General features: G+C 37.0%; 1 protein-coding gene across 13 annotated transcripts in view; it reads left to right on the top strand.

The window, feature by feature from the left end:
- Fam135a (family with sequence similarity 135 member A) overlaps positions 1–22283 on the top strand; it is an 81914-nt gene that overhangs the window by 10408 nt on the left and 49223 nt on the right. For all 13 annotated transcript variants that reach the window (XM_042266451.2, XM_076557955.1, XM_076557952.1 and 10 more), the window contains 3 exons: positions 4998–5089; positions 6230–6345; positions 16453–16532. In XM_042266451.2, the coding sequence (XP_042122385.2) occupies positions 6269–6345; positions 16453–16532 (157 nt within the window). In that variant the 5' untranslated portion in view covers positions 4998–5089; positions 6230–6268. The remainder of the gene's footprint in view (positions 1–4997; positions 5090–6229; positions 6346–16452; positions 16533–22283) is intronic.

The raw sequence follows: 22283 nt of genomic DNA, 5'->3' as shown, positions 1-22283 counted from the left end.
TTAAAGTTACTTAGTGAAAAGGGAAGGATTTAAGTAAAGGAGATAGTAAAAACATCTCCTTTACTTAAATCCAAAATACAAAAAACACAGCAGGATATAGAAATTGGAATAAAGGGAGCTTCTGAATATACACTAATAAAGCAGCTTATTCATCAGTACCTGTTTTCAACATATCCACATCATAATTCCTTTTTCCAAGTTGGTTTATTTCAGATAGAAGAAAAATGATCAGTTCTATTTATGGAATCTTTAATATCAGTTAAATTTATTTTACTAATAATTAAATTTTAGTACCTTCTATGTGTCTGGCCTTAGATATGACTCAGTAAACAGTAACTAGAATTTCCCACTTTACAGAAGTTTATATTTTAGATGTAAAAGAGTAAAAAAGATGGATTTGTAGCACTTGCTTACAGTTGAATTATTTAGAGGAAAAAGTAGAAAAATTGGGAATTCAGAACCAGCCTGGGCTATGTAGCAACACCCTGTTCTTAAAAGGTAGTAGGTAAAGTGTTGTGAGTTATTTGTATACTAAAATATATTGCTGTAATTGGTTTAATAAAGAGCTGAATGGCCAGTAGCTGGGCAGGAGACAGACACAGGCAGGATTTCCAGGGAGGAGGAGGAAAAGAAGAAGGAATCTAGATGCATGAATTACTCCAAAGAGATGCCAATGAGACATGGAGGGAATCAGACATACAGAATGAAAGAAAGGTAAAAACAAACAAACAAACAAACATGAGGCAAAACATAGATTAATATAAATGGGTTAATTTAAGTTATAAGAGCTAGTGGAACAGGACTAAGCTGAAGGTCAAACTTTCATAATTAATAAGTTTCTGTCATTATTTGTGAGCTGATGGCTGACAAAAAAGCTTATTACAATAGTCTTTAATATTTTAAAGAGACATAAGTGCATAGAAAACAAATAGGCTGTAGCAGGAAAATGTGGCCAGGGCAGGCCTAATTGAGAAGCTGGTATTTGAGTCTAGCCCAAGAGAAGGTGAAAGAGTGAGTCATGTGCACACCTGGAGGGACGAGTGCTCCAGAGAAAAATGAATACAAAGACTTTGGGGCCATCTAGTGTGCTTGAGGAATAGAGAGAAGTGAAGTATGACTGGAGAAGGCAGACTGCTAGGAGATGAGGTCAGAGAAGTTATGAGAGATCACATACACTAGGGTATAGATGAAGTGCATTTACTGTATCAAAGAATCATAAGATTAAAGAACTGAGCAGTGTCTAAGCAGCTAAGACATTCTGGAATCCACAGCCCTTCCCTTATTTGACAGTCTAAGAGTTTGGTCCTAATCTGTGGGATCAAAACTAGATCACTGTCAAGAAAGTATTCCAGCCTAGAAAAAAATGAAGGAATGTAGCTGAAAGTTTTCCTGTGTCCCTCCTGGCAAAGTCAAGACAAATCTCTCTCACTTGCCAGGCCCGCAACTGCTTGGACCCAAATAAACACACACAGGCTAATGTTATTTTTTAAACTATGGCCATGGCAGGCTTCTTGTTATCTAGTTCTTATATCTTACATTAACACATTTCTATAAATCTGTACTTTGCCACATGGCTTGTGGCTTACTGGTACTTACATCTTGCTTTTCATAGCGGCAGCTGGCAGCGTCTCCTCAGCTCTCTTTTCTTCTCCCCTATCTCTCCAGTTAGAATGTCCCGCCTAACCTTATTCTGCCTCACCATTGACAAAACAGCTTTATTTATCAACCAGTCAGAGCAACATATTTTCACAGCATACAGAAAGACATTCCCCCATCAAAGGAAGGTGACGTTCAGGGCAAAGAATTTCCTTTTAAACAAGTAAGGCAGATGCTACATGCATCACTTCCGTTTCTGTCCCATGAGAAGGGTCAGTTGGCCACATTCCATGGGTAGGATAACTTGGCATCAGGAGATTGTTTCAGTCGGGCTGGGTGACCATTCACTTGGAAAGGAGAAAAGAAATGACAAGCAGTGTACCAGCCAGTCTGCTACTCTAGCCATCCAGATAGCCCATGTGGAACCTGTCGGAACATCTTATTTCCCTTCCTAAAACCAAACCAAACCAGAGCCCTCTGTGTTCCATTCATCTTAGGTCACAGAGAGATCTGCAAGTCCCGTTACCCCCACCCCTCCTGCATGTGCCAGTATTTTATGATAAAATCATAAACAAACAGTAGGAAACACTTTCTAGCTGAGAGCAATGCTGGACTGTGTCCGGCAGTGGAAGAATACCTGTGTTGATTGCATTGGGAGCCCTCTGATTGCTGTCTGGATATTTCTTCCCCATGTTAATCTCCATATAGCCACATTAAAGCCATGTTGAAAGTTTGTCTACTTTCAAAGGTAGTTTTCATAGCTGTCCATAGCTTCCTGCTATTGCAGATTCTATAACTTGCAAGTTACATAGTCACAGGCTTTTGTAGGCTATTTCTTTGATAAATACTGTTCTGTAAAAAAAAAAAAAAAAAAAAAATAGGATTTTTATGACTTTTTTCTCGATTCTATTTCTGCGACAGTGACTCACTAAACTTCTTTTGTGGATGTGGTTCATGTGATTGCCCTTCCACTCTGTATACCTGCTTCATTTTAATGGCCTTATTTTAGTGAGGTTCATCTTTATCTCTTGTTTAGTGGCCATTGTCTTTAAACTATGTGTAATAACAGGCACTTGTCAGCAGCACCTTTGACCTAATCTTGTTTTGTTATTGGGGACTGGGAGAGTCCAGTCCCTAGATAGTCCCTTCTCAGGGTCCGGGAAGAATCTACAACCAGCTGATAATTAATTTTTGAAGAAAGGAGACGAAATTCCTTAGTCCATACACTTTATTATTCTGTCAGTTCTCTCTCCACAAGCTTATACTCGGCTCTCATTTTTAGTTCCTTTCTTGCCCAATTTCTCTTTGCATTTATCCGTTGTCCCCTCCAGGTTCTATCTTAATTCCTTCATCTAGTTCTGCCCCTTCTAGGTTCTCATCCATCTAGTTCTTTCCCATATCAGCCCCTCTCCCATCTCCTTCTCTCTCATCTTGTTCTTCCTCATCTTGTTTTTTTCCATCTGGCTCTTCCTCATCTTCCATCTCCTTCCTCTAGTCCTCTCTTCTAGCCCTTCAATCAAGTTCTTCCCCATCTCTGTTCCTCTCAAGTTCTTACCCATCTAGTTCTTCCATTCTCTTTTCTCTTCTCCATGCTGTTCTCTGTCTACAGAAAATACCTGCCTTTTCTTTCCCTGGGCACATGGTTCCCTGCCTCCTCAGGAATGTTGTTTGATCTCTCACCTTGATATGTAAAAACCTCTTTTGTTCTCAGTCCAAGTGCTCTGGAGAACCACTAGGTCTCCTCAAGGCCAGGGATGGTCTGAGCTTCATTAGCACAGGAAACAAAGCTAGGAGTCTCCCACCAGCTTTGTCTCCTAAGCTCAGCAGGGCAGTTAGTAACTTAGTAGTTCAGCAGGTCTGGGGAGCTGAACTGTTTACCAATTGGTCTGGGCACGCAAGGATTGCATAGCAGAAGACAGCTGGAATATAAAAGGCTGGGTAACACCAGATAGTCATAATAAATGGCGTGCCTTTTGACAGACCCGTGGCTGGTCAAAGTTCAGCTTTAATACACAGCTGAATCTCTATGATATATTCTTGTTGCCCACAAGATTTTGTCAACAATTTTTAGAATTCTTTTGAGAAAGGTACTTATCCAGCTTTGGGATATTGGAGTACTTGGCTGCAAGACCCCAGTTTCTGCCCCTTTATTTCCTTTCATCTTTACTTACAAACCAGACAAAGTAAACACGGCAAAGAACCACCCACACAACTGGTGCTGTGCTTCTTTTCAACTACTTTTCTGGGTCTCTGGCCATAGCCATATGGACACCTAGTTCTGCAGGTTATTGTAGATATTTTTATCAGTCGTTATGCTCTGTGTAAGAGAGTTTATCAGTATTTTAGTATGTTTCCTTGTTGCCTGGTATGTAATTACTAAGCTAATGCCATGTATCTTAGGATTTTGTTGCAACTGTACCCTACTTCTGGTAATTATTGATTCATATGTTTTAGGGTTCTATTCTAGTTGTACCCTAATTTCCTTATTAAATTCTGTGCATAAGAAAAGCCAATTAGTGTAACAGATCCCAAAATGAAAGATGCTTAAAAGAGAACTAAGTTTATCTCTCGCCCATGTAATAGGCTCCTACTGGTTTATGTGAGATGGGTGCTGTATACCTTAAAAGGAATGAATATGTAAGGGACGCAACATCTTAGGACTGAAATCTTAAAGCCTTATTGTTACCTTTCTACTGTACTATATGTGCTTACTGCTTTTCTTGGAATTACTGAGCCCATTGCGATCCAGAGCTGACCTACACTTATTTCTATGAAATGGGGAGTCTTTTATCTAAAGATACATTGATTTGAGATATACTAATCTTTATTATTTGTTGATGAGATTACTAAAGGACTTGGCAGAATCTACACCATCATGACAGAAGAAAAAAAGTGAAGAATGAACATGTTCCTCATTTTAATGTTTTTGGAACACAATTACATTAAAGGCAGAAGTTTTTTCATGTGAATATATGAAATGTAAGGAAAACTACAGCGTAGTCAGCCTTTTGTCATTATTTTAAATACTATGTTTATGCACGTGTGTTTATGAAATACATGTGTGCATATTCATGAAATTTGAAAAATCACTACTTCGTTATTGTGAGGAATTCTACACTTAAAAATTAATGATAAGCTTCCAGTGTTTTAGGTGTTGATTGAGAAGCATTTCTGAACCACTGAACTAAGAAAGTACCCTATATTGTACTGTGTAGTCTACATGAGTGAATCCTTAATAGAAACGCATAATAGTGATGAAGTTTTAATGCATTCCCAAGCCTTGAGGGGGATGTAGGTTCTATTTGTAAATTGTGATTGTTAAGTAATGAAATGTAGGTATCTTTAAGGTAGATTTTGTATCTCTTAATTTTATTTGAGATTTTACTGTTTCTTTCTCCTAGGAGGAACAATATATTTTTAACAACAAGAATCAGTAACTGGAAATACAAGATTGGCTATTTAATAATGTAAAATGAAGATTTGATCAGCAGAGGTAAGCATATGGCATTTCTTTTGTACATAATTTGTCATAGGTTAGAATATTTGCTGTATTTCAGGGGAATACTTTTTCAAGAGCTGTGAAACTGAGACTTTTACTCTGCTTGCATGCTAATGAGTTGCTTACCATGGTGCCATAAGGTTGGCAGAAGACACTGGACTCACCAATCAAAGATAAAAATTGTTTCTATGCACAGCATTTGAACTAGAGTGCCAGGTGACATCTGCATAGGAGTAAATTGTCTTATAGAAGAGCAATCCTGAGCAAAAGGATCCTGAGACTTTGATAATGGACAGTGGACCATCTGTTTTCTGCTTTGGAAGGCTCTACTGTGTAGAATACTCTGCAGATCTGCTCTTTGTTCTAAAGTGAGACACTGTGTCTGATGTTTAAAACTGTAGCAAATGTCCCTGAAGAGAGAGCCTGGAATAAAAGCTATCATTGGTTTTTCTGGTTGGAAGAGGTGCAGAGACACCAGGAGTCAGTGGGGAATTGTCTCCCAACATTTCTTTTCTCTAAATTGCTTCTTGGTAAGGATGTTTGTTATTTTTCTAAAGCAGTGAAGATAGAAACCACTGAAAACACCAGTACTAGGTGACGGTTTAAACTGTAACATGCTCACACAATAGTAGTTACACTTAAAATCATGTTATTTGTACACTTATTGGCTTAAATGTTCTTCAGAAAATTATCTAAAATGAGCAGATTAGAAACTGCTTGCCATTGATGCCAGTTTTATAGAAATTGTATTAATGCACTCATATGAGTCTGTATATGTCAATGAATATGTGAATGTTTTAATTTTCACTTGCCTATGTACCTCTTGTTTTAACTTCTAGAAAAAAGAATGCCTTTAGGCTTTTATAATGAAGGGGAATTTTTTTTATTCAAAAGTGCTTTGTTCTTTAAGCAATATTTTCTTAAAAAATCTATTCACGGATGATCACATGGATGTCATCAGGGGAAACAAATGTTAGAAAAGAGTCGAAACCAACCAGTCTTCAGTGGTGAAAATAGTACTGCTGTTTGGCAGTCTTTGGATTCTGGTACTATTTAGTTGGATTAAGCTAAGTTAGGCATATGAATTGGCATTTCTGTTGTCTTACTCATGACCCCTTCCCCTTTTTAACTAAGGTGCTGTTACCAGATTTGTCCTCTGGGTATAAATTAAAAATGACTGAAGTTCAAGCAATGGTAGAATTCTCTGTGGAGCTAAACAAGTTCTACAACGTGGATTTATTCCAAAGAGGGTATGTATTTTATAGTAAGAATTTAATTACAGATTGTGTTTCAGCATATGTATATATATATATAAAAGCTGTATTCGGTGTATTTGGGTGATTATAGTCTAAGTAATTTCATTTAACTAGATATTTAGGGATTGTGCACATGGATTTAGTGATAATGCTGAATCTATTGAGTATATATTTATGAATTTATATTGATCATTGAGGGGGTACTTTAATGAAAATGTACTATTTCATTTTTACTGTTTAAAAGTAGATTGTTGTAATAGAGGAAAGATATTTACAAAGAAACAGCTAAGTAGTTATACAAAGCATATATGATGAAGCTTCAGTAGGTATAGGAAAGTGTAGAAATCAAGCAGAACACTTTTCTGGATTTGTCGATTAGTGAAGTCATTCCAGTGATGTTAGCAGCAATAGGAAAACACAGCCCAGCACTGTTGTGCAGCCTGAGGCGTTTCCTTCCCCCTTGGAGATCTCCATTCAGAGAAAGCTGTACCTTTGATGCTCTGCAGAAAAGTTGTTCACAGTGAGCCAGGGTACAGCAACTGCTTACCAAGACAAAGGATGGTGTGCTTTCAAGAGTCAGCATTTAAGAACAAAGAAAGAGAATAGTTTAGGAAAATCGCAGTCCATAATCCAAGACATGGATGTGAGGTTCTCAAGAGAAAGTCTCATTTCAGTGCCATTACCATCTTGTCTATCTGATTCTGTGTCTCATTGGTATAGGCAAAGTATATAATTATAACAAGTTTTAAAGATTAAGCAAACCTTAAAATTTAAGTTAAAAATTAAGGAAAATTATGAGCTCGTTTTACTTTTTGTTATCTTGAAGAATTTCTTTTTGTAAATCAAAATTTAAGGTGGTTTTTGAGGTACATTGTTTAGGTGTAGTGGTGTGAAAGAAGTAGTAATAGAGTGAACTTCAAGATTATAAAAGCCCTAACCCTAAATTATCCTAGTTTATTAAGATTTATTCTCATTTGCATGTCTGTGCATGCATTCATGTGCATGTATGTGTGTGTGTGGGGGGGGCCTACAGAGACCAGATGAGGGCATCAGATCCCCCGGAGTTAAAGTTAAAAGTGGCTGTGGGCTACCTGATAAGAGAGCTGGGAACTGAGCTTGGGTCCTCTGCAAGAGCACTCGCCACTCTTAACCACTGAACCGTGTCTCCAGTTTGTTTGTTTTCAGTATCCTTTTTGGAAGGTCTTTAGGAAAACAGGCATTATCTCTATAGGCAACTTTGGCTTTATACTGAAGTTTCTTGGCTTTCAGAGGAAAAGCAAACTAGATCCCAGGGTGAGGGACTTCTTCCTCCCTGCGTTCCTTTTTTTATGTCTGTTGAACCTACCTCAGAGAGATAGGACTAAAGTCCAGGTAAGACTTAAATAGGCAAAGGATGAAGTGAAAGATTCTTTTAATAAGAAAGCAGCTTGAGCCAAGTCTTGGAAATACGAACATATTATTTATTTATTTATTTATTTATTTATTTATTTATTTATGTTTGTTTGTTTTAGATAGGGACCTTAAACTCATGACGGTTCTTGTTCCCAGTTTCCCAAGTGCTGGGATCATTATGGCTATGTACCACCAAGGAATATGTTATTTTTAAGGGTATTTAGGAAATTGGATATTTTCTAGAGAAAAAACAGTCATAAGGCAAGGCAAAGCTATGTTTCTGATAGCCTTTAGTGTCTGGAGATGAGTTGGTAGTATGGATTTAGGTAACAGTCATTTCCAAGTGAGAATAGAATTATTACTACTACTACAAGTACTTGTTAATGTGGTATCTTAGTTATTTTTCTATTGCTGTGATAAAACACTATTAATAAGGCTACCAATAAAAGAAAGCATTTAATTTGGGCCTTACAGTTTCAGAGAACTGGGGTCTATGGTGATGGAGTAAAGGCATGGCAGCAGCTGAGCACTTCATATCTTGAGCCTCAGGTTAGAGGCAAAGTGACACTCTGAATTGATCTCAGTCTTTTGAAATCTCCAAGCCCTCTGCAGTGACATACCTTCTCCAACAAGGCCACGTCTAGCCCTTTCTAAACAGTCCCACCAACTGGGACTAAAATTTCAGACATAGGAGCCTATGAAGGCCATCCTCATTGAAACCCCACTCCACGTGGTAAAACTGATGGTTACATGGAAGGGATAGAATCACAGTCTAGTATGGTGGTTCATCTGTATAATTTCTAGCACTTGGGAAAGAGGCACAAAGGATCATTTGTGTAAGGCTAGCCTGGGTTATATAAATGTTTCAGGCTAGCTGCACGACACAAGAAACACCTTCACAGACAAAAAGAAATGAGCACAATGAGGCATCTGCAGTAACTCTCAGCTGTAACTGAAGGGCTGTTCAGCATGCTGGGCTGTCCAGTGCTTGGGTCCATAGCCTGCTGACTCAGTCCCCTGTATCCCAGAAGAAATGAGGAAACAAAACCTGGTAAAAGGAACTGCATCTATTTCTAGTCTATCCGAACAAGAAGAGAAAAAAAAATACTCCTCTCCACTGTTCCTATGGCAGTCTAACAATTTATAGAAAACCATGCAACAGAGTCCAGAAGATATGTAGATCAGTTGTAAGACAGTTGACTAACAGACCCTTTCCTAGGGAGAAGGCCAGTGGGCCACAGGCTCCTGGTTTCTTCATTTTCTGTTAGGAGTCCAGGCCTAGGGAAAAGGAGTTAAATGTTAAAAGTCCCCCATTTTTTGAAGAAAAGCTCTTGGGTTTTATGGAATGTAGGTTTAAGATCCCCACCTTTCCAGGGACATAGAGTTCTTTGTCCTTATGTCCCTTCCTTTGACAGATATAGGGAAGGGAGGGAGTCTTTTGTATCTTTTCTTCGGAGATTTGCTTCAAGTTCAGCCTGCTTGCTGAGTTCAGCCTGCTTGCTGAGTTCAGCCTGCTTCCTGATCACACCTTGGGCAAAGGCAAAGGGAGGGGTGGAATTGGGTGGTGGAGTTGTGGTGAACCCTTCTTGACTAAGTGTCTTTGTAGAATTTAGATCGTTTCCTCTGTCACCAGGTCTTGGGCTAGCCTGTCCTCATACAGTGGTAGGTGGTTGATAACTACGTAAGTACAGGAAGAAATTTCCTAGCTTTAAAGAGTTGGTTTTTGAGAGGATTTAGCTTGATTTTACCATCTTATTAAAAAAAAAAAAAAAAGAAAGAAAGAAAGAAAAGAAAATAAGCTGCTATACTTCTCTCTGCTCCAGTCTGTTTCATGTAGCTTCATTCTTCCATAGGCCAGCCTGATTTAGTTCTCACAACAGAAGTCAAAAAAAATGTACAGAAGATACAAGGTCCCTTGAATTGTCACATTGTTTCTGTCATTGTAGTCTGTTGGTTTAGAAAGTCACAGGACATAGCCAGGAGTCCAGTCTACTGGCTTTTGGGACCCAGCTCACTTATATTTTGTGGGCATTCTGTATGCCTGATATGGCCATAGCCTAGTCCATACCTTAAAAGTCCATACCTATAATTGTTTCTGAAATATGTTTGTTCGCCAGATATAATCACTACTACCACTTGGGGATCAGAGTTCTGTGGGATCATGCCTATAAACAACAACTTCTTCTTCTTCTTCTTCCTCTTCTTCTTCTTCTTCTTCTTCTAGTTCTTCTTCTTCTTCTTCTTCTTCTTCTTCTTCTTCTTCTTCTTCTTCTTCTTCTTCTTCTTCTTTTTCTTCTTCTTCTTCTTCTTTTTTCTTTTTCTTTTTCTTTTTCTTTTTTGTTTTTTCGAGACAGGGTTTCTCTGTGTAGCTTTGCACCTTTCCTGGAACTCACTTGGTAGCCCAGGCTGGCCTCGAACTCACAGAGATCCACCTGGCTTTGCCTCCCGAGTGCTGGGATTAAAGGCGTGCGCCACCACCGCCCAGTTTAACTTCTTAAAAAGCATTTTGTCATCTAAGAATGCCTGCTTACAACCTACCTTAATTCTTTTGGTGAATTTTGAAGAAAAATGTATACCTTCATTCTTGATATAATCTTTGATTCATCTTATATTACATATCTTTTAGGAGACCACAAATAGAGACATTTTTTATTTTCCAGCTCCCAAGTCCTAGTCCCTCTCCAGTCCTGAAGCCAGTTGTAAAGTAACTGGTCCTTTCTTCGACTTTTTCTCTCCTGTTCCATCTTGCACTGCTTAGCTGGTAGCAACCATGTAGGATTGCTTTCTCATGTCCAAAAGTTTCTTAGGACATTGTCTAATTTCATCCCAAGTTAATATAAACAGCATAGTAAGAGTTACTTAGCATTTTTCTAATCTTCTGCAGTTACTTTATTTTTCTGCCTCCTATAATTAAGTTAGATTGTCCATAGAGTCATTATGTTTTAAATTTGTGTTATAGTAAGTACCAATCCTAGTTATTGGTTTCTGTGTTTTTTATTTATTGCTCTGGCACTGCAGCTCTAAACAGCTAATAACAAGCACAGAGCTTACAGTGCATCAAACATGTTTCTGCTCCTAAAGCTGTATTAGCTCAATAGTTCTGCTAAGCTGTTTTGGCTTGGCTAATCTTTGCTGGATTCACTCATCAATCCAGTCAGCTGACAGGTTAGGTGACTACTAGCTGACGCAGAATGGCCTCAGCTTGGCAGACACAGCTTTCTTTTAGTTTTTCATCCTGCATCTTGTCATGGAGTGGGCAAGGATCCAATGAGAAAAAGAAACCATTCAAAGAGACCTCTTAACACTTAGAATTGGCCAGAGGCGCACTGTAGTGTGTATACGCCTACATACATACACACATGCATGCATACATACATACAAATAGATGAGTACACAAAATAAAAAAATTTAACTCTGTATTCATGTGTGTGTGTGTGCACGCATGTGCGTGTGCGCGCCTGCATGTGGGGACTCATGTGGCACAGCACACGTGAAGATAGAGGACAGCCTGCAGGAGTCAGTTCTTTCTTCCTGTGGTCTCCAGATACCAATCTCTAGCCATCAGGCTCAGTGGCAAGCAACCTTAACATACTGAGCCATCATTACCAACTGCTGCCCTGTTTTAACCACTCACCTCATATAATTCTGTTTATAAGAGTTCCAGGAAAAATGTATCGTGAATTTACATTCTTATTCTATTAAAAAACTGCATTCACGGGTTGCATTTGATTATATATCTCTTAGATTTTTTTTTTAAGTCTGTACTCATTGACTTAATCTAAAGGCTAAAATTCCTGTAGTTTTTAAGAAGAATGCTCAAGTGATGCTGTGTCCTTTGGATATTACAGAACACACAGTGTCTTGATTGCTGCTTTTTGTGACAAGATTGATTCAAGTGTTATCAACCTGGTGGACCCTTATAAAGTTTTCTGTAATCTAATTGATAGTGTCCTTTGAAGGTATTTGCCCAGAGTGATTATTTTACTAAGAGTTTCAAAACAGTGCCATTCTAATCCTCTTCCTCCTTTTGGCATTATTAACTGGGATTCTAGGAAGAGAAACAGTACTTGATTAACTATTTGGTTACTGTGAAGTGCAGCCTTATAGAAAGGGCATAAGGTTTTGTTTCTCTTGTTTAGTTATTTTCAGGATTCTGTCTTGTGCTCAAGTCTCCTTCAGTTACAGTTTTTATTCAGTGGCAGGATGAACTCATAGATTGATTTCTTAGCATGTTTAATGATGTCGTCTCATTTCTCTCCTTTTTTGTTCATAGGACACCTCTCATTTCATATTGGCTTCACATAATATCTAATCACATTGTTTTGAACCAGTGATCATAGGATATACACTTGGAATTGGCTTTTCTAACAGTATTTTATTTACTTATTTTTGGTGTTTTTTTTTCCACGTTAATCTCTACTTTTCTGGTGATATAGTTGTTACCAAAAAAAAAAAAAAATCTAAGTATGAAACAAACTATATATTTGCTAATTAAGGTAATATTTTATATAATACTAGGTAAAATAGTATGACAGTATATGATAGTGCTAAATATGGGAACACATAAACAGGGTGGGAAACTAGTCCTGGGCCAAATCCAGACCTGTCTGTTGGTTCACTGCATCCATGGCTGCTTTTTCCCAGCACAGGGAAAAGTAGTCACAGCAGGGTGTATGGCCCACAATTAAAGAGATGTGTTTTACTGAGCCCTAAGTTCATTGGTCTTTGATACAGAATATTTAGATAGTGTCCCATCCTTTACAACTATCCAATAGGTTTTTCCTAATGTATTCTAACTGGGACATTTTCATACTTAGACAAAAATTATAGCCATTATATATTATAGGATACAATGTCATGTTTTGATATAGAAGATTTTGGATCTAAGTTAGTGAGCTTGGCCATTGCCTCACCTACTTATCTTTTAGTATGTGGTAAGAATACTTAAAATTCTTTTGAAATTTTGAAGTATGCAATACATTGTTATTAAATGTGGTCACCAAACTATGCAATCTCACCAGAGACTTAATTTTCCTTTGCAACTGAAACGTTGTATCCTTTGATCAACACACTGTGCCCCCTAGCCCTCCTACCCTCCCACATCCTCCCTGCCTCTCTGTCTTCTAGCATTCTCCATGCCACTTTCATAGGTTCAGCTTTCTTAGATTTCACACATAACTAAATTGCTGTAGATGTTGTTGTGCCTGGATTATTTAACATAGCAAAATGTCTTCCAGATTCCTTCATGTTACTTCAAATGACAATTTCCTTTTTAAAAGCTCACTTCATGGTATGCATTCCGTTTTCTTTATATTTAATATCCATGGATAGACAGGTTGCTTACGTAACTGTTGTGAGTAATGCTACAGTATGGGAGTGCACATAGGAATTTCAGTTGCTGGATCATATAAATGATCATGCTATTTTTAGCTTTTTGAGTAACTGCCGAATTGTTTTTCGTGATACTGTGATAATTTGTATTCCCACCAGCCATGTAGAGAGAGCTTCCTTTTGCTCTATAGCCTTACCAATCCTTGTTCCTTTAGATATTTGTCATTCAGTGGCAAATAATTTTGAATTTTATTTCAACTTTTGGGTTGTTTTGTTTTGTTTTCCAGCTAGCATATATTAGCTGCTTAGCTTTGTGTAAATCGTTAAATGTAGGATTAACAAATAGTACTGCTTCAGAAGCTTAAAATGAATCAGCACCTAGTGTTTGTTTAGTCTTAATAAGTTTTGTGTCACATGCTTATATTTAAAATTACAATGTTTCACTTCGTATTGAACCATGCTCTTCCCTGGGAAGCTGAAGAGCTCCTAGAAGACTGCAGTCTGACTCAGTCTCTTCTGATCTGGTTTGACTTCGGAAAGATCTTGTTTGCAAGCAGACCTTATCTCACTCTTACTAGTCTACACTATCTCCATGGAGTTTGCTGTGTGCGTGGAAGGCACTTCACACTTTTGTTCACTGTGATTAATTCTGCCTCTGTGACTTGACCACGTTCCCCTCCCATCTTCATGTTCTTTATAAGTTTAATAAATTAAACTACTCTAATAAATTATTAAAGAAAATAAACATCAAATATTCAGCTCCCCAGTATACATCTAAATTTATCTTTTTTTCCTCTCCCCCTGAGGAAAGAATCTCCTTATATAACCCTGACGGGCCTAGAACCTGTTTTATCGACAGTTCTCATTTGAAGGCTTAACTGTGTCTTGGCAGCCAGCACTGTCATTTGTTTTCCTTGCAGTGGCAGGAATGTCTGCCAAGTACTATATAGCCTGTCTGCCAGTCTTTCTTTCAGGTAGGAATGATTGTCCATGAAAAAGGGCCAGTTCAGTTCTCCACTCAAACAGTTGTGCAGTGCCGTTTATAGGAATCACATCACACTTGACTAAGCAGCAGGAATACGTTATGTGAACTGCTTCATCACTAAACATTAAATGTAGTCACAGGTTGAAAGTTAATTACTAATGTCTGTTGCTGGGGCCCAGTGGTCAAGAACACACACTGCTCTTCAGAGGACCCGAGTTCAGTTCCCAACACCTGTGTTGGCCTGTTCACAGTTGCCTGTGACTTCAGCTCCAGGTGATCCACTACCCATTTGGCCTCCATGGAGACCTATACTCATGTGCACAGACACACATAAACACATAATTAAGAATAAAATAGAGCTGAGTGTCATGGAACACACTTTTAATCCTAGTACTAGCAAGACAAAAGCAGGTAGATTTCTGTGACTTCAAGGCCAGCATGGCTTACAGATGGAATTCAGACCATTTAGGACTAAATAGTGAGACCTTATCTCAAAAAAAATAAATTAGAGACTGAAGAGATGTGTTAGGGCAGTGGTTCTCAACCTGTGGGTTGTGACCCCTTTAGAGGGTCAAACATTTTCACAGGAATCACTTAAGACCATTGGAAAGCATAGATGTTTACATTATGATTCATAACAGTAGCAAAATTACAGTTATGAAGTAGCAACAGAAATAATTTATGACTGGGGGTGGTCACCAGAACATGAGGAACTGTACCAAAGGGCGGCAGCATTAGGAAAGTTGAGAACCACTGGGCTAGGGGTTAAGAACACTTACTGCTCTTGCAGGGGATCACAGTTCAATTCCTAGCACTAATGACAATTCATAACCCTCTATAACTCCAGTTCTAGGCTGCCTTCTTCACTGCACACAGTGGTGCCCATACACGTATGCAGGCAAAACACTCCTACACATAAAATAAATACATCTAAATAACTACTGAAAAACTAACCACTTCTACTGCTTAGGGAGTTTTTGTTTCCTGTGGTTACAGAGAGCATGACCACAGTGTTATCCCCTTCAGTGCCACTGCCTCCCCTAACTCCACCCCCAAGCTAGGGTACCACTGTGGATCCTTGGCTATCATGAAAAACACTATATAGACTAGCCTGGCTTTGAACTCATGGAAATCTGCTTGCTTCTGCCTCCTGAGTGCTGGAATTAGAGGTGTGTGCCACCATACCCAGCTACCCAGCTTATCCTTGAGTTTTAATGTTCGCCTCACTTTGGGAAATACTGTATTAATAGAAAGTTTTATTTCTTTATATAATAAATTTATTGTTTCACGCATGCATACAATGTGCCTTGGATCTACCCAACTCCTTTTCTACTCCCCCCACTGCCACTTTTTCTTCCAATGTCATGTACTCTTTTTTTTTTTTTAGCCCACCAAGTCAGATTAGTACAGCCAGTGTGTTCCTAAGGCCATACTGTGTTTTGCTTCTGTTTCATTAGAAAACAGACAGTTTTCAGAGGTTTCTTCCCTAGTGAATACTGATACTGTCCCTCTCCCGACAAGCATCAGTTGTCAATAACTCTTTAGCTGTAGGTGGGACTGACTTGGTGAGTGCTTCCCCTGTTGATGCTGGGATTTTAGCTAGCTGATCTTGTGTAAGTCATCATTGGAGCGTATAGGACTCACAGCTGGATCAGACTCGTCAGTTCTTTTCTCCTGCAATAGTATGCATAGTACCTTCTAGTTTATAATATAAGGATTTTTGTTGTTTGTTTTTCTGAGAAAAGGGCCTTCCAAAGTCCAGGCTGGCTTCAAAGTTACAATCTTTCTGCCCCAGCTCCCCGATTCCTACACACATTAACATTGCAGGCATGTGTCAAGACAGTTTTGAAAAGCTATTTAAAATTAATCTAATGTCTTTCTTAAACTCACAATAAGAACATTTTCTTTTCTTTTTTTTTTTTTTTTTACATTTATTATGCATAAGGAAGTCCAAGGACAACCTTTGGGAGTCAGTTCTCTCCTTCCTGCGTGAAGGTTGTAAGGGTTGAACCTAAGTTATCAGACCAGGAGTGGTAGCGAGTTTCTTTAGCCACTGGGCTTCTTGCCAGCCCAGTTTTATTATCTTCTTAAAGAAAAATAAATAACTGATGACATTCTTTATAATCTTGTAGGCTACCATCACATTCACTGCTGTAAAGGAAAAGCTACCATGTATATTTGCTTCTGTTTCTATTGTTCATCTTTATAGATGCTAAGTTTCTCTTGGTTTCATGCTATGCTAATATTTCATAATTAGATGTGTGAAATGTTATAGGGAAACTAGTAGAACTATGAAACTAGTAGAATAGGCCAAATTTTTATTTTAATACAAACAAACTGTAGAGACAGGAACACGTATTTTAAAATGACTTCCTTATTTATTTTGCTTTTAGTTTTTACCAAATACGTGCATCAATGAAAATTCCACCGAGAATTCCCCACAGAGTAGAAGCCAGTTTGTTACATGCAACAGGTAAGTAAAGGAATATTTTCAAGTTAAAAATAAGAATTTGAAGTAACATACTGGTCAGTGATACTATTTTATAAATACTTTTACTTTTTCCATTTGTAAGCATGAGTTACCAAATAGGTTTATTATGATTCCCCTCTCAAGAAATCAGTAAAACAGGCTTTACTTGGTTTCTTACAGATGTATACATAAGATGTTTATAAAATTCCATGAAATAAACATAGATATGTGTAGTATTAGTTGTGAAAGTTGAGGTTTAAAAGGATACACAATAAAAATATATATAAACTTGATTTGAAACTCCTGGACTATTATATATAATGAAATTTTATAGTATGCTTTTGAATTCTACATGCTTATGACTCAGCTTCTTGAATACTAGTATTTCAGCTGCATATCACCATGCCCAGCTATAGGAGGACACTAAAAATGCTGTGTGAAATCATCTCCGCCCTTCATATATAAGCTACATATGAATTTTGCCTTTAGACTTGAGTCTCATTCCCAGCACATTATTTGTATCCAGATATTCCACAACCTGAAAAAAATTCAAAACCTTAAGCATGTCTAATTCCAAGCATTCTGGATAAGAAATACTCAATTTGTATGTGTTTTTATTCCATGTAATTAGGAAGTGAAACCATTAGTAAAAAATTCTAAAGAGTTGTCATGTAAACCTGATATTGTAATTTTCAAAGCGTTATAAAAATAAAGCACCAAACCTACAGTTATGCTGATCATAATATAGTCCTTTTGATATTAAAAGCAATTTACTGGAAATTAGAATTGTTAGAGTCTTTTTTTTTTATCATACTGTAGATATTAACATGCTAGTTTGTGTTAAATTTAATGAATTGTGTTATTGTATTTAATAGGAGTTTGTCTTTCAAAGGATTATCAAGATAGTCAGAGAGCCTATTATGATCACAAAAGAAACATAGCTTTGTTGTCTTAAAAAAGAAAAAGACTGTTTTCTTCTTGACCTAGCATTTTTCATATATATACACTTACTGTCATAACAAAGCCTTTTGTAAGTTTACCTTCAAGAAACAGAGGGGCCAGAGAGACGGCTCGGCCGTTCAAGGCTGGGTTCACAACCAAATGTCAAGAAACAGGTAGTAGAGCCACGAGGATTTCCACACACACTTGGTGCTTCTTGGTGAGCTTCCCTAAGTCTAACAGGTGGCATGTCTTGCTCTCTTATCTCTTGAGGTTGCATTGCAAAAACCTTAGACTTGAGTTTGTGAAATACTTTTCCAGCTGGCAGCAAAGTTTAGGTACATTCAAAAAGGTCAACTAAAGTTAACTGCTTTTAAAAATTGAATTTCTTAAATAGAATCAGTTACTGTATTAGAATGAAATTTGCAGAGAACTAAGGCAAAATTTTGTATTTTTATTTATGTGTGTGGATGGTGTGTGGAATAATAATTGAAGAGATTATGAAATTGAGAGGGAGTTGGGGGCACACAGGATGAATTGGGGGTAGAAATCATAAATGCAGTACTCATAATCTCAAACACTAATACACTAATACAATGTAAAAATGTAAATGTAATGTTAATAGATATAAATAGTAATATACTCTACATTAATATGTAATATACAAATACAAATAACAATATATTGATATATAGTATGATATATAAATATATGCAAATATTAATATATAGTATATTATAAATATATATAAAACAATATATTTCTATACATCATATGTTATTATATTATATATATTTTATCATTATATATTATATATTAGTATAATATAGTACTATTTACAGGTAATAAATGTGACAATTGTAAATATTCTTTACAGTTAATATTTTCCTCACAAGGACATGAGATTTTTTTTTCTTTGAGATTGAATTAATTTATGCTGAGCTAACATTTTTGTATTTTAGTCATTCTAATTTGGAATTAATTTAAAAACATTGCCTTTTCAAATATTTGGGTATAAGGTCATTTAGTTAATCCAAAAAATACTAATTGAGGGTAAGGGAAAGATAAGAATTCTCGAAAGATGAGGAAATGGTAGAACATATACGAAACTAGATAAGTTGTGGATTCCTAGCAAATTACTGTGTAAAATGCCAGAATGGAATGTAGTAGAAAGAGCAAACCCAGTATGTTTATTATATAGTGTTACTGTATCAAGCGGAAATAGCTCTTTGTTCATGTTAGGTATGATTTGTTTGGGTGAAGAAGCAAATTTCATATTTAAGAGATTAAAACTTGTTACAATTAAAACCTGTTTAGTAATTCAAGGAATTACTTCTACCTAATTTTTCTTGGGTTCTAAACAACTCCCTGGGAGGACTAGACATTCTAGTTATGGTTAGTAGTAATTCTAAGGTAAGAAAGATTATGGATGCCAGAATCAGTAGGCAGTAGAGTCAATGTTAAATGGACATCTAGTATTTGAAGCAAAACTTTATGTATTTAGATTGATCTAGATGATAGGATTAGATGGCAAATGTGTTGATGTGTTGAAAATTACATTATGATTGCTATAACTTCTTTTCCTATATGTCATCTTGACCTAAACTTTATAGAACATTTCTCTGCTTCTGCTTCTTGACTGGTAAGTTAAGGACTAAAAAAAGCATGAGAAATAAATTACCAAAAGACTTAGCAATAGCTCATGATTACTTTTCCTACTCTAGTAGGCCTTAAGTGCCTCGCTGACTACTATTTGTATTATATTCCATTATATATATTCCTGCCAAGAGTACCCTTTTCTGTCCCTAGTCAAAAGTAGTAATGGCATCCATCATCTTGATTGACAGTAAATCAGAATTATAAATATTGTTAGGGGTCTTCCGATTCAGTAGTTGGAGTGACAGAACTGATGTGCCATTCAACCCTTCTGGACCGTTGAGAGTGATTTATGTCCCGAACATTGGAGCAAAAGCTACTTTTCATGTCAGTAAGAAAGTGAGCTCTTAGGTGCTGAGCAATTTCCCCAGCCCTTCTGATAGATGTTTTTGTCCACATACAGGCAAATAACTAAAAGGTCAGTTAGTTCAAAAATATTTACATTCCTACCTCTTTTTCAAATTTTCTCTTTCCGCTACTTTTTTCTGGTTCATATGACGGTAATAAATGTTCTTTTGGTTGGATTTGTAGGTTGAAAACTTGTCCGTGGCATTTGTGGCTTTTGTTATAGCATAAGAGGACAGGGGTTTATTCAACTGAAATGAGTGTCAAGCATGAAAAAACAGCCTAAGTTTCTAGAAGACAATTCAGGAAGGTCCAGTTATTTGAGAATTGATCTAGTCAAGTAGGTAGATAGATAGACAGGCACACATAGCTATGGTTTAACTGTTGATTTAGACATGCCACTCTCAAATAGTAAACAATGTAGGTAGACCAATGCAGAGACTAGCTTCCTTTTATGCACCCTGGGAAAACTCAGTTTTCCCCCAGAAATAAAATTGTAATAACCCAATATCAAACACATTAAAGAACAGCATTTTAAAAATAATTTAAGGAAATAAGTAACTGGAGGCAATTCATATCATGTCTCTAATTATTTACTGTAACTGATAACTGATTAATCTCAACAGCTATGAGTAGAAAATTCATCAGGTATTGTGGATGATGAAACTTTTAAGTTCATTTGGCATTTCAAGCTTCTGTTCTGCTTGCTCCCATTTGAGCAGTTTCATTCTGTCAAGGAAAGGCTGAAATTACTTGCATTTGTGTCTAAACTGTCAACTCAGAGGACAGGCATGGTGCTTGCTTACGCTGTTTTACTGTGCAGTACTAGGGACAGTAAGATGAGGTTGAATAAAAGCTCACTTGTTCACAAAGTACAATAAGAGATATCAAAGCTACTTGTTTAGCCGAAGAAGTGAAAACATAGATAGATAGTGATAGTACTAAGATGTAAATTAATGTAAGTACTAAGTTTCCATATCTGAACTGTCTAAAACTAGAGTCTTGGGTGTGTTAGAAAATAGCTGATCAGCAAAATGCAAATAGTCACTTGAACAAGAAAATGGGTCACTAAATTAAGTTAGATGGTAATTTATTCAAATATACTCATGAAATGTCTATTATGTTTAAGATAACAGTGCTCAATCTAAAAACTAAAGGACTGTGATTCTTGGCCTAATGGAGGTGTTTTTATTTTAGCATGTTGAAAAGTTGTTTCTGATTCAGAGCAAGAGTATATGGCCTATTTCTAAGTCATTTTGTGAATGTAGTGTAAAAAGAATAAATGAAAGTAGAGCTGAGTGCTGGTTACCAAAGCTGACTGCCTTGATTTGACCACTGAATGAATACTAGTTACATGCTACTACACCACACCCACAGGAGTGCAGGTTAAAATGCTAGTTTAAAATTAAATTTTAGAAAATTATATATTATATATATATAATTATATATATATATAATTAACTCTGTCCATTTGTGATAAATATCTTTCCACCTGAAATTGTAAGGGACTTTGAGACCTAGGAAAAGACATGAAAACCTTTAACTGATGTTCTTTTTACTGGTGAAAGGGTTGGTATTTTCCCCATTTTTCTCTAAGAACAATGCAGATAGAGTGTTTTGGTTTCTAGCTTGCATGCTTAAAAGTTTAATTTAGATTTAACCATGACTGAAAGAAGGAAGGGAGTAATTTGATACTGTAAGAGCTTGGAACATATCTCTTTGAGATTCATTTTAGATTGCTAAGAAACTCAACTAAAAACTTGATAGAACATATCTCTTTGAGATTCATTTTAGATTGCTAAGAAACTCAACTAAAAACTTGTTAGTATTTGTAGCTGTAGTTTGCATGTTGTGGGGGAGAGGTTGACATTGGTTCTTCCTCATTCTGTCCGACACCATTTTTTTTTTTTGAAACATCACTGAACCAAAAGCTCACTAACCAGCAAGTTCTGGGTATCCTCCTGCCTCTGTCCCCCACCAGAGCTGTGCTTACAGTTGACTACCACCATGCCTGGTTTTTATGTGGGTGGTAGGGAATCCAAAGTCTAGGCCTCATGCTTGCATAGCACGTATTTTGCCCAGGAGCTGGCTTCCCAGCTTCCTGGAGATCTGTGTCCTAATGTCAAGAATTGTGAAGAATCTTAATATTTGACCCGTGCATTAAATTTTGTTTTTGTTTTTTGTGCTTCCTCTTGTTTCTGTACATCTTGTGAGCAGAGATAGCTGGAAAGCCTATTATTACAGACTTAAAAAAATTCTCTTGGACAGCACAGCTATAAAGTCTTAGTTTGCAGCATGGGGTAAACTTTTTTACTGTCTAGTCTGATGATGAGAATGCCTCCTGCTGATGCAAAGGTTTGACAGGTTTACATATCTCTTGTGGTAAAGACTGAAGCAACCAAAAACTCGTGGCACCTGTGATGGCTCTCGGCTAGTCTCCCCATCCCTCCCATGGGACTTGAGGATGTGAGGTATACAGCTACTGTCTGTGCTGGGAATTATAAAATCTTTTGTCTTGCACCTTCTCCCAGTATCTGTGAAACTGTAGCAGATTAGCTGGCAACTTAGGACTGGAATAATTTCTCAGAAGAACACCACAAGAGTCTGTTATCCAGAAAGGCAAATTAAGAAGTGTTCAAGACTGAGACAAATTGCAACTGTGGCAGATGCTGACAAGAAAATGAAATTTGAGAATATTTCCATTGGATTTAATAGTGCAGAATTCATTGGTCTTGATGCACAGTTGCACGAGTCAAAGACTACCTGGAATGTGAATTAATTCTTGCTGTGTAAAAATTTGCCACCCAACTTAGT

This window comes from Peromyscus maniculatus, chromosome 21, assembly GCF_049852395.1.
Source record: "Peromyscus maniculatus bairdii isolate BWxNUB_F1_BW_parent chromosome 21, HU_Pman_BW_mat_3.1, whole genome shotgun sequence".
NCBI classification, from domain to species: Eukaryota; Metazoa; Chordata; class Mammalia; order Rodentia; family Cricetidae; genus Peromyscus; species Peromyscus maniculatus.
Note: the sequence above shows the minus strand (reverse complement) of the source record. Positions and strands in the feature narration are given on the sequence as shown.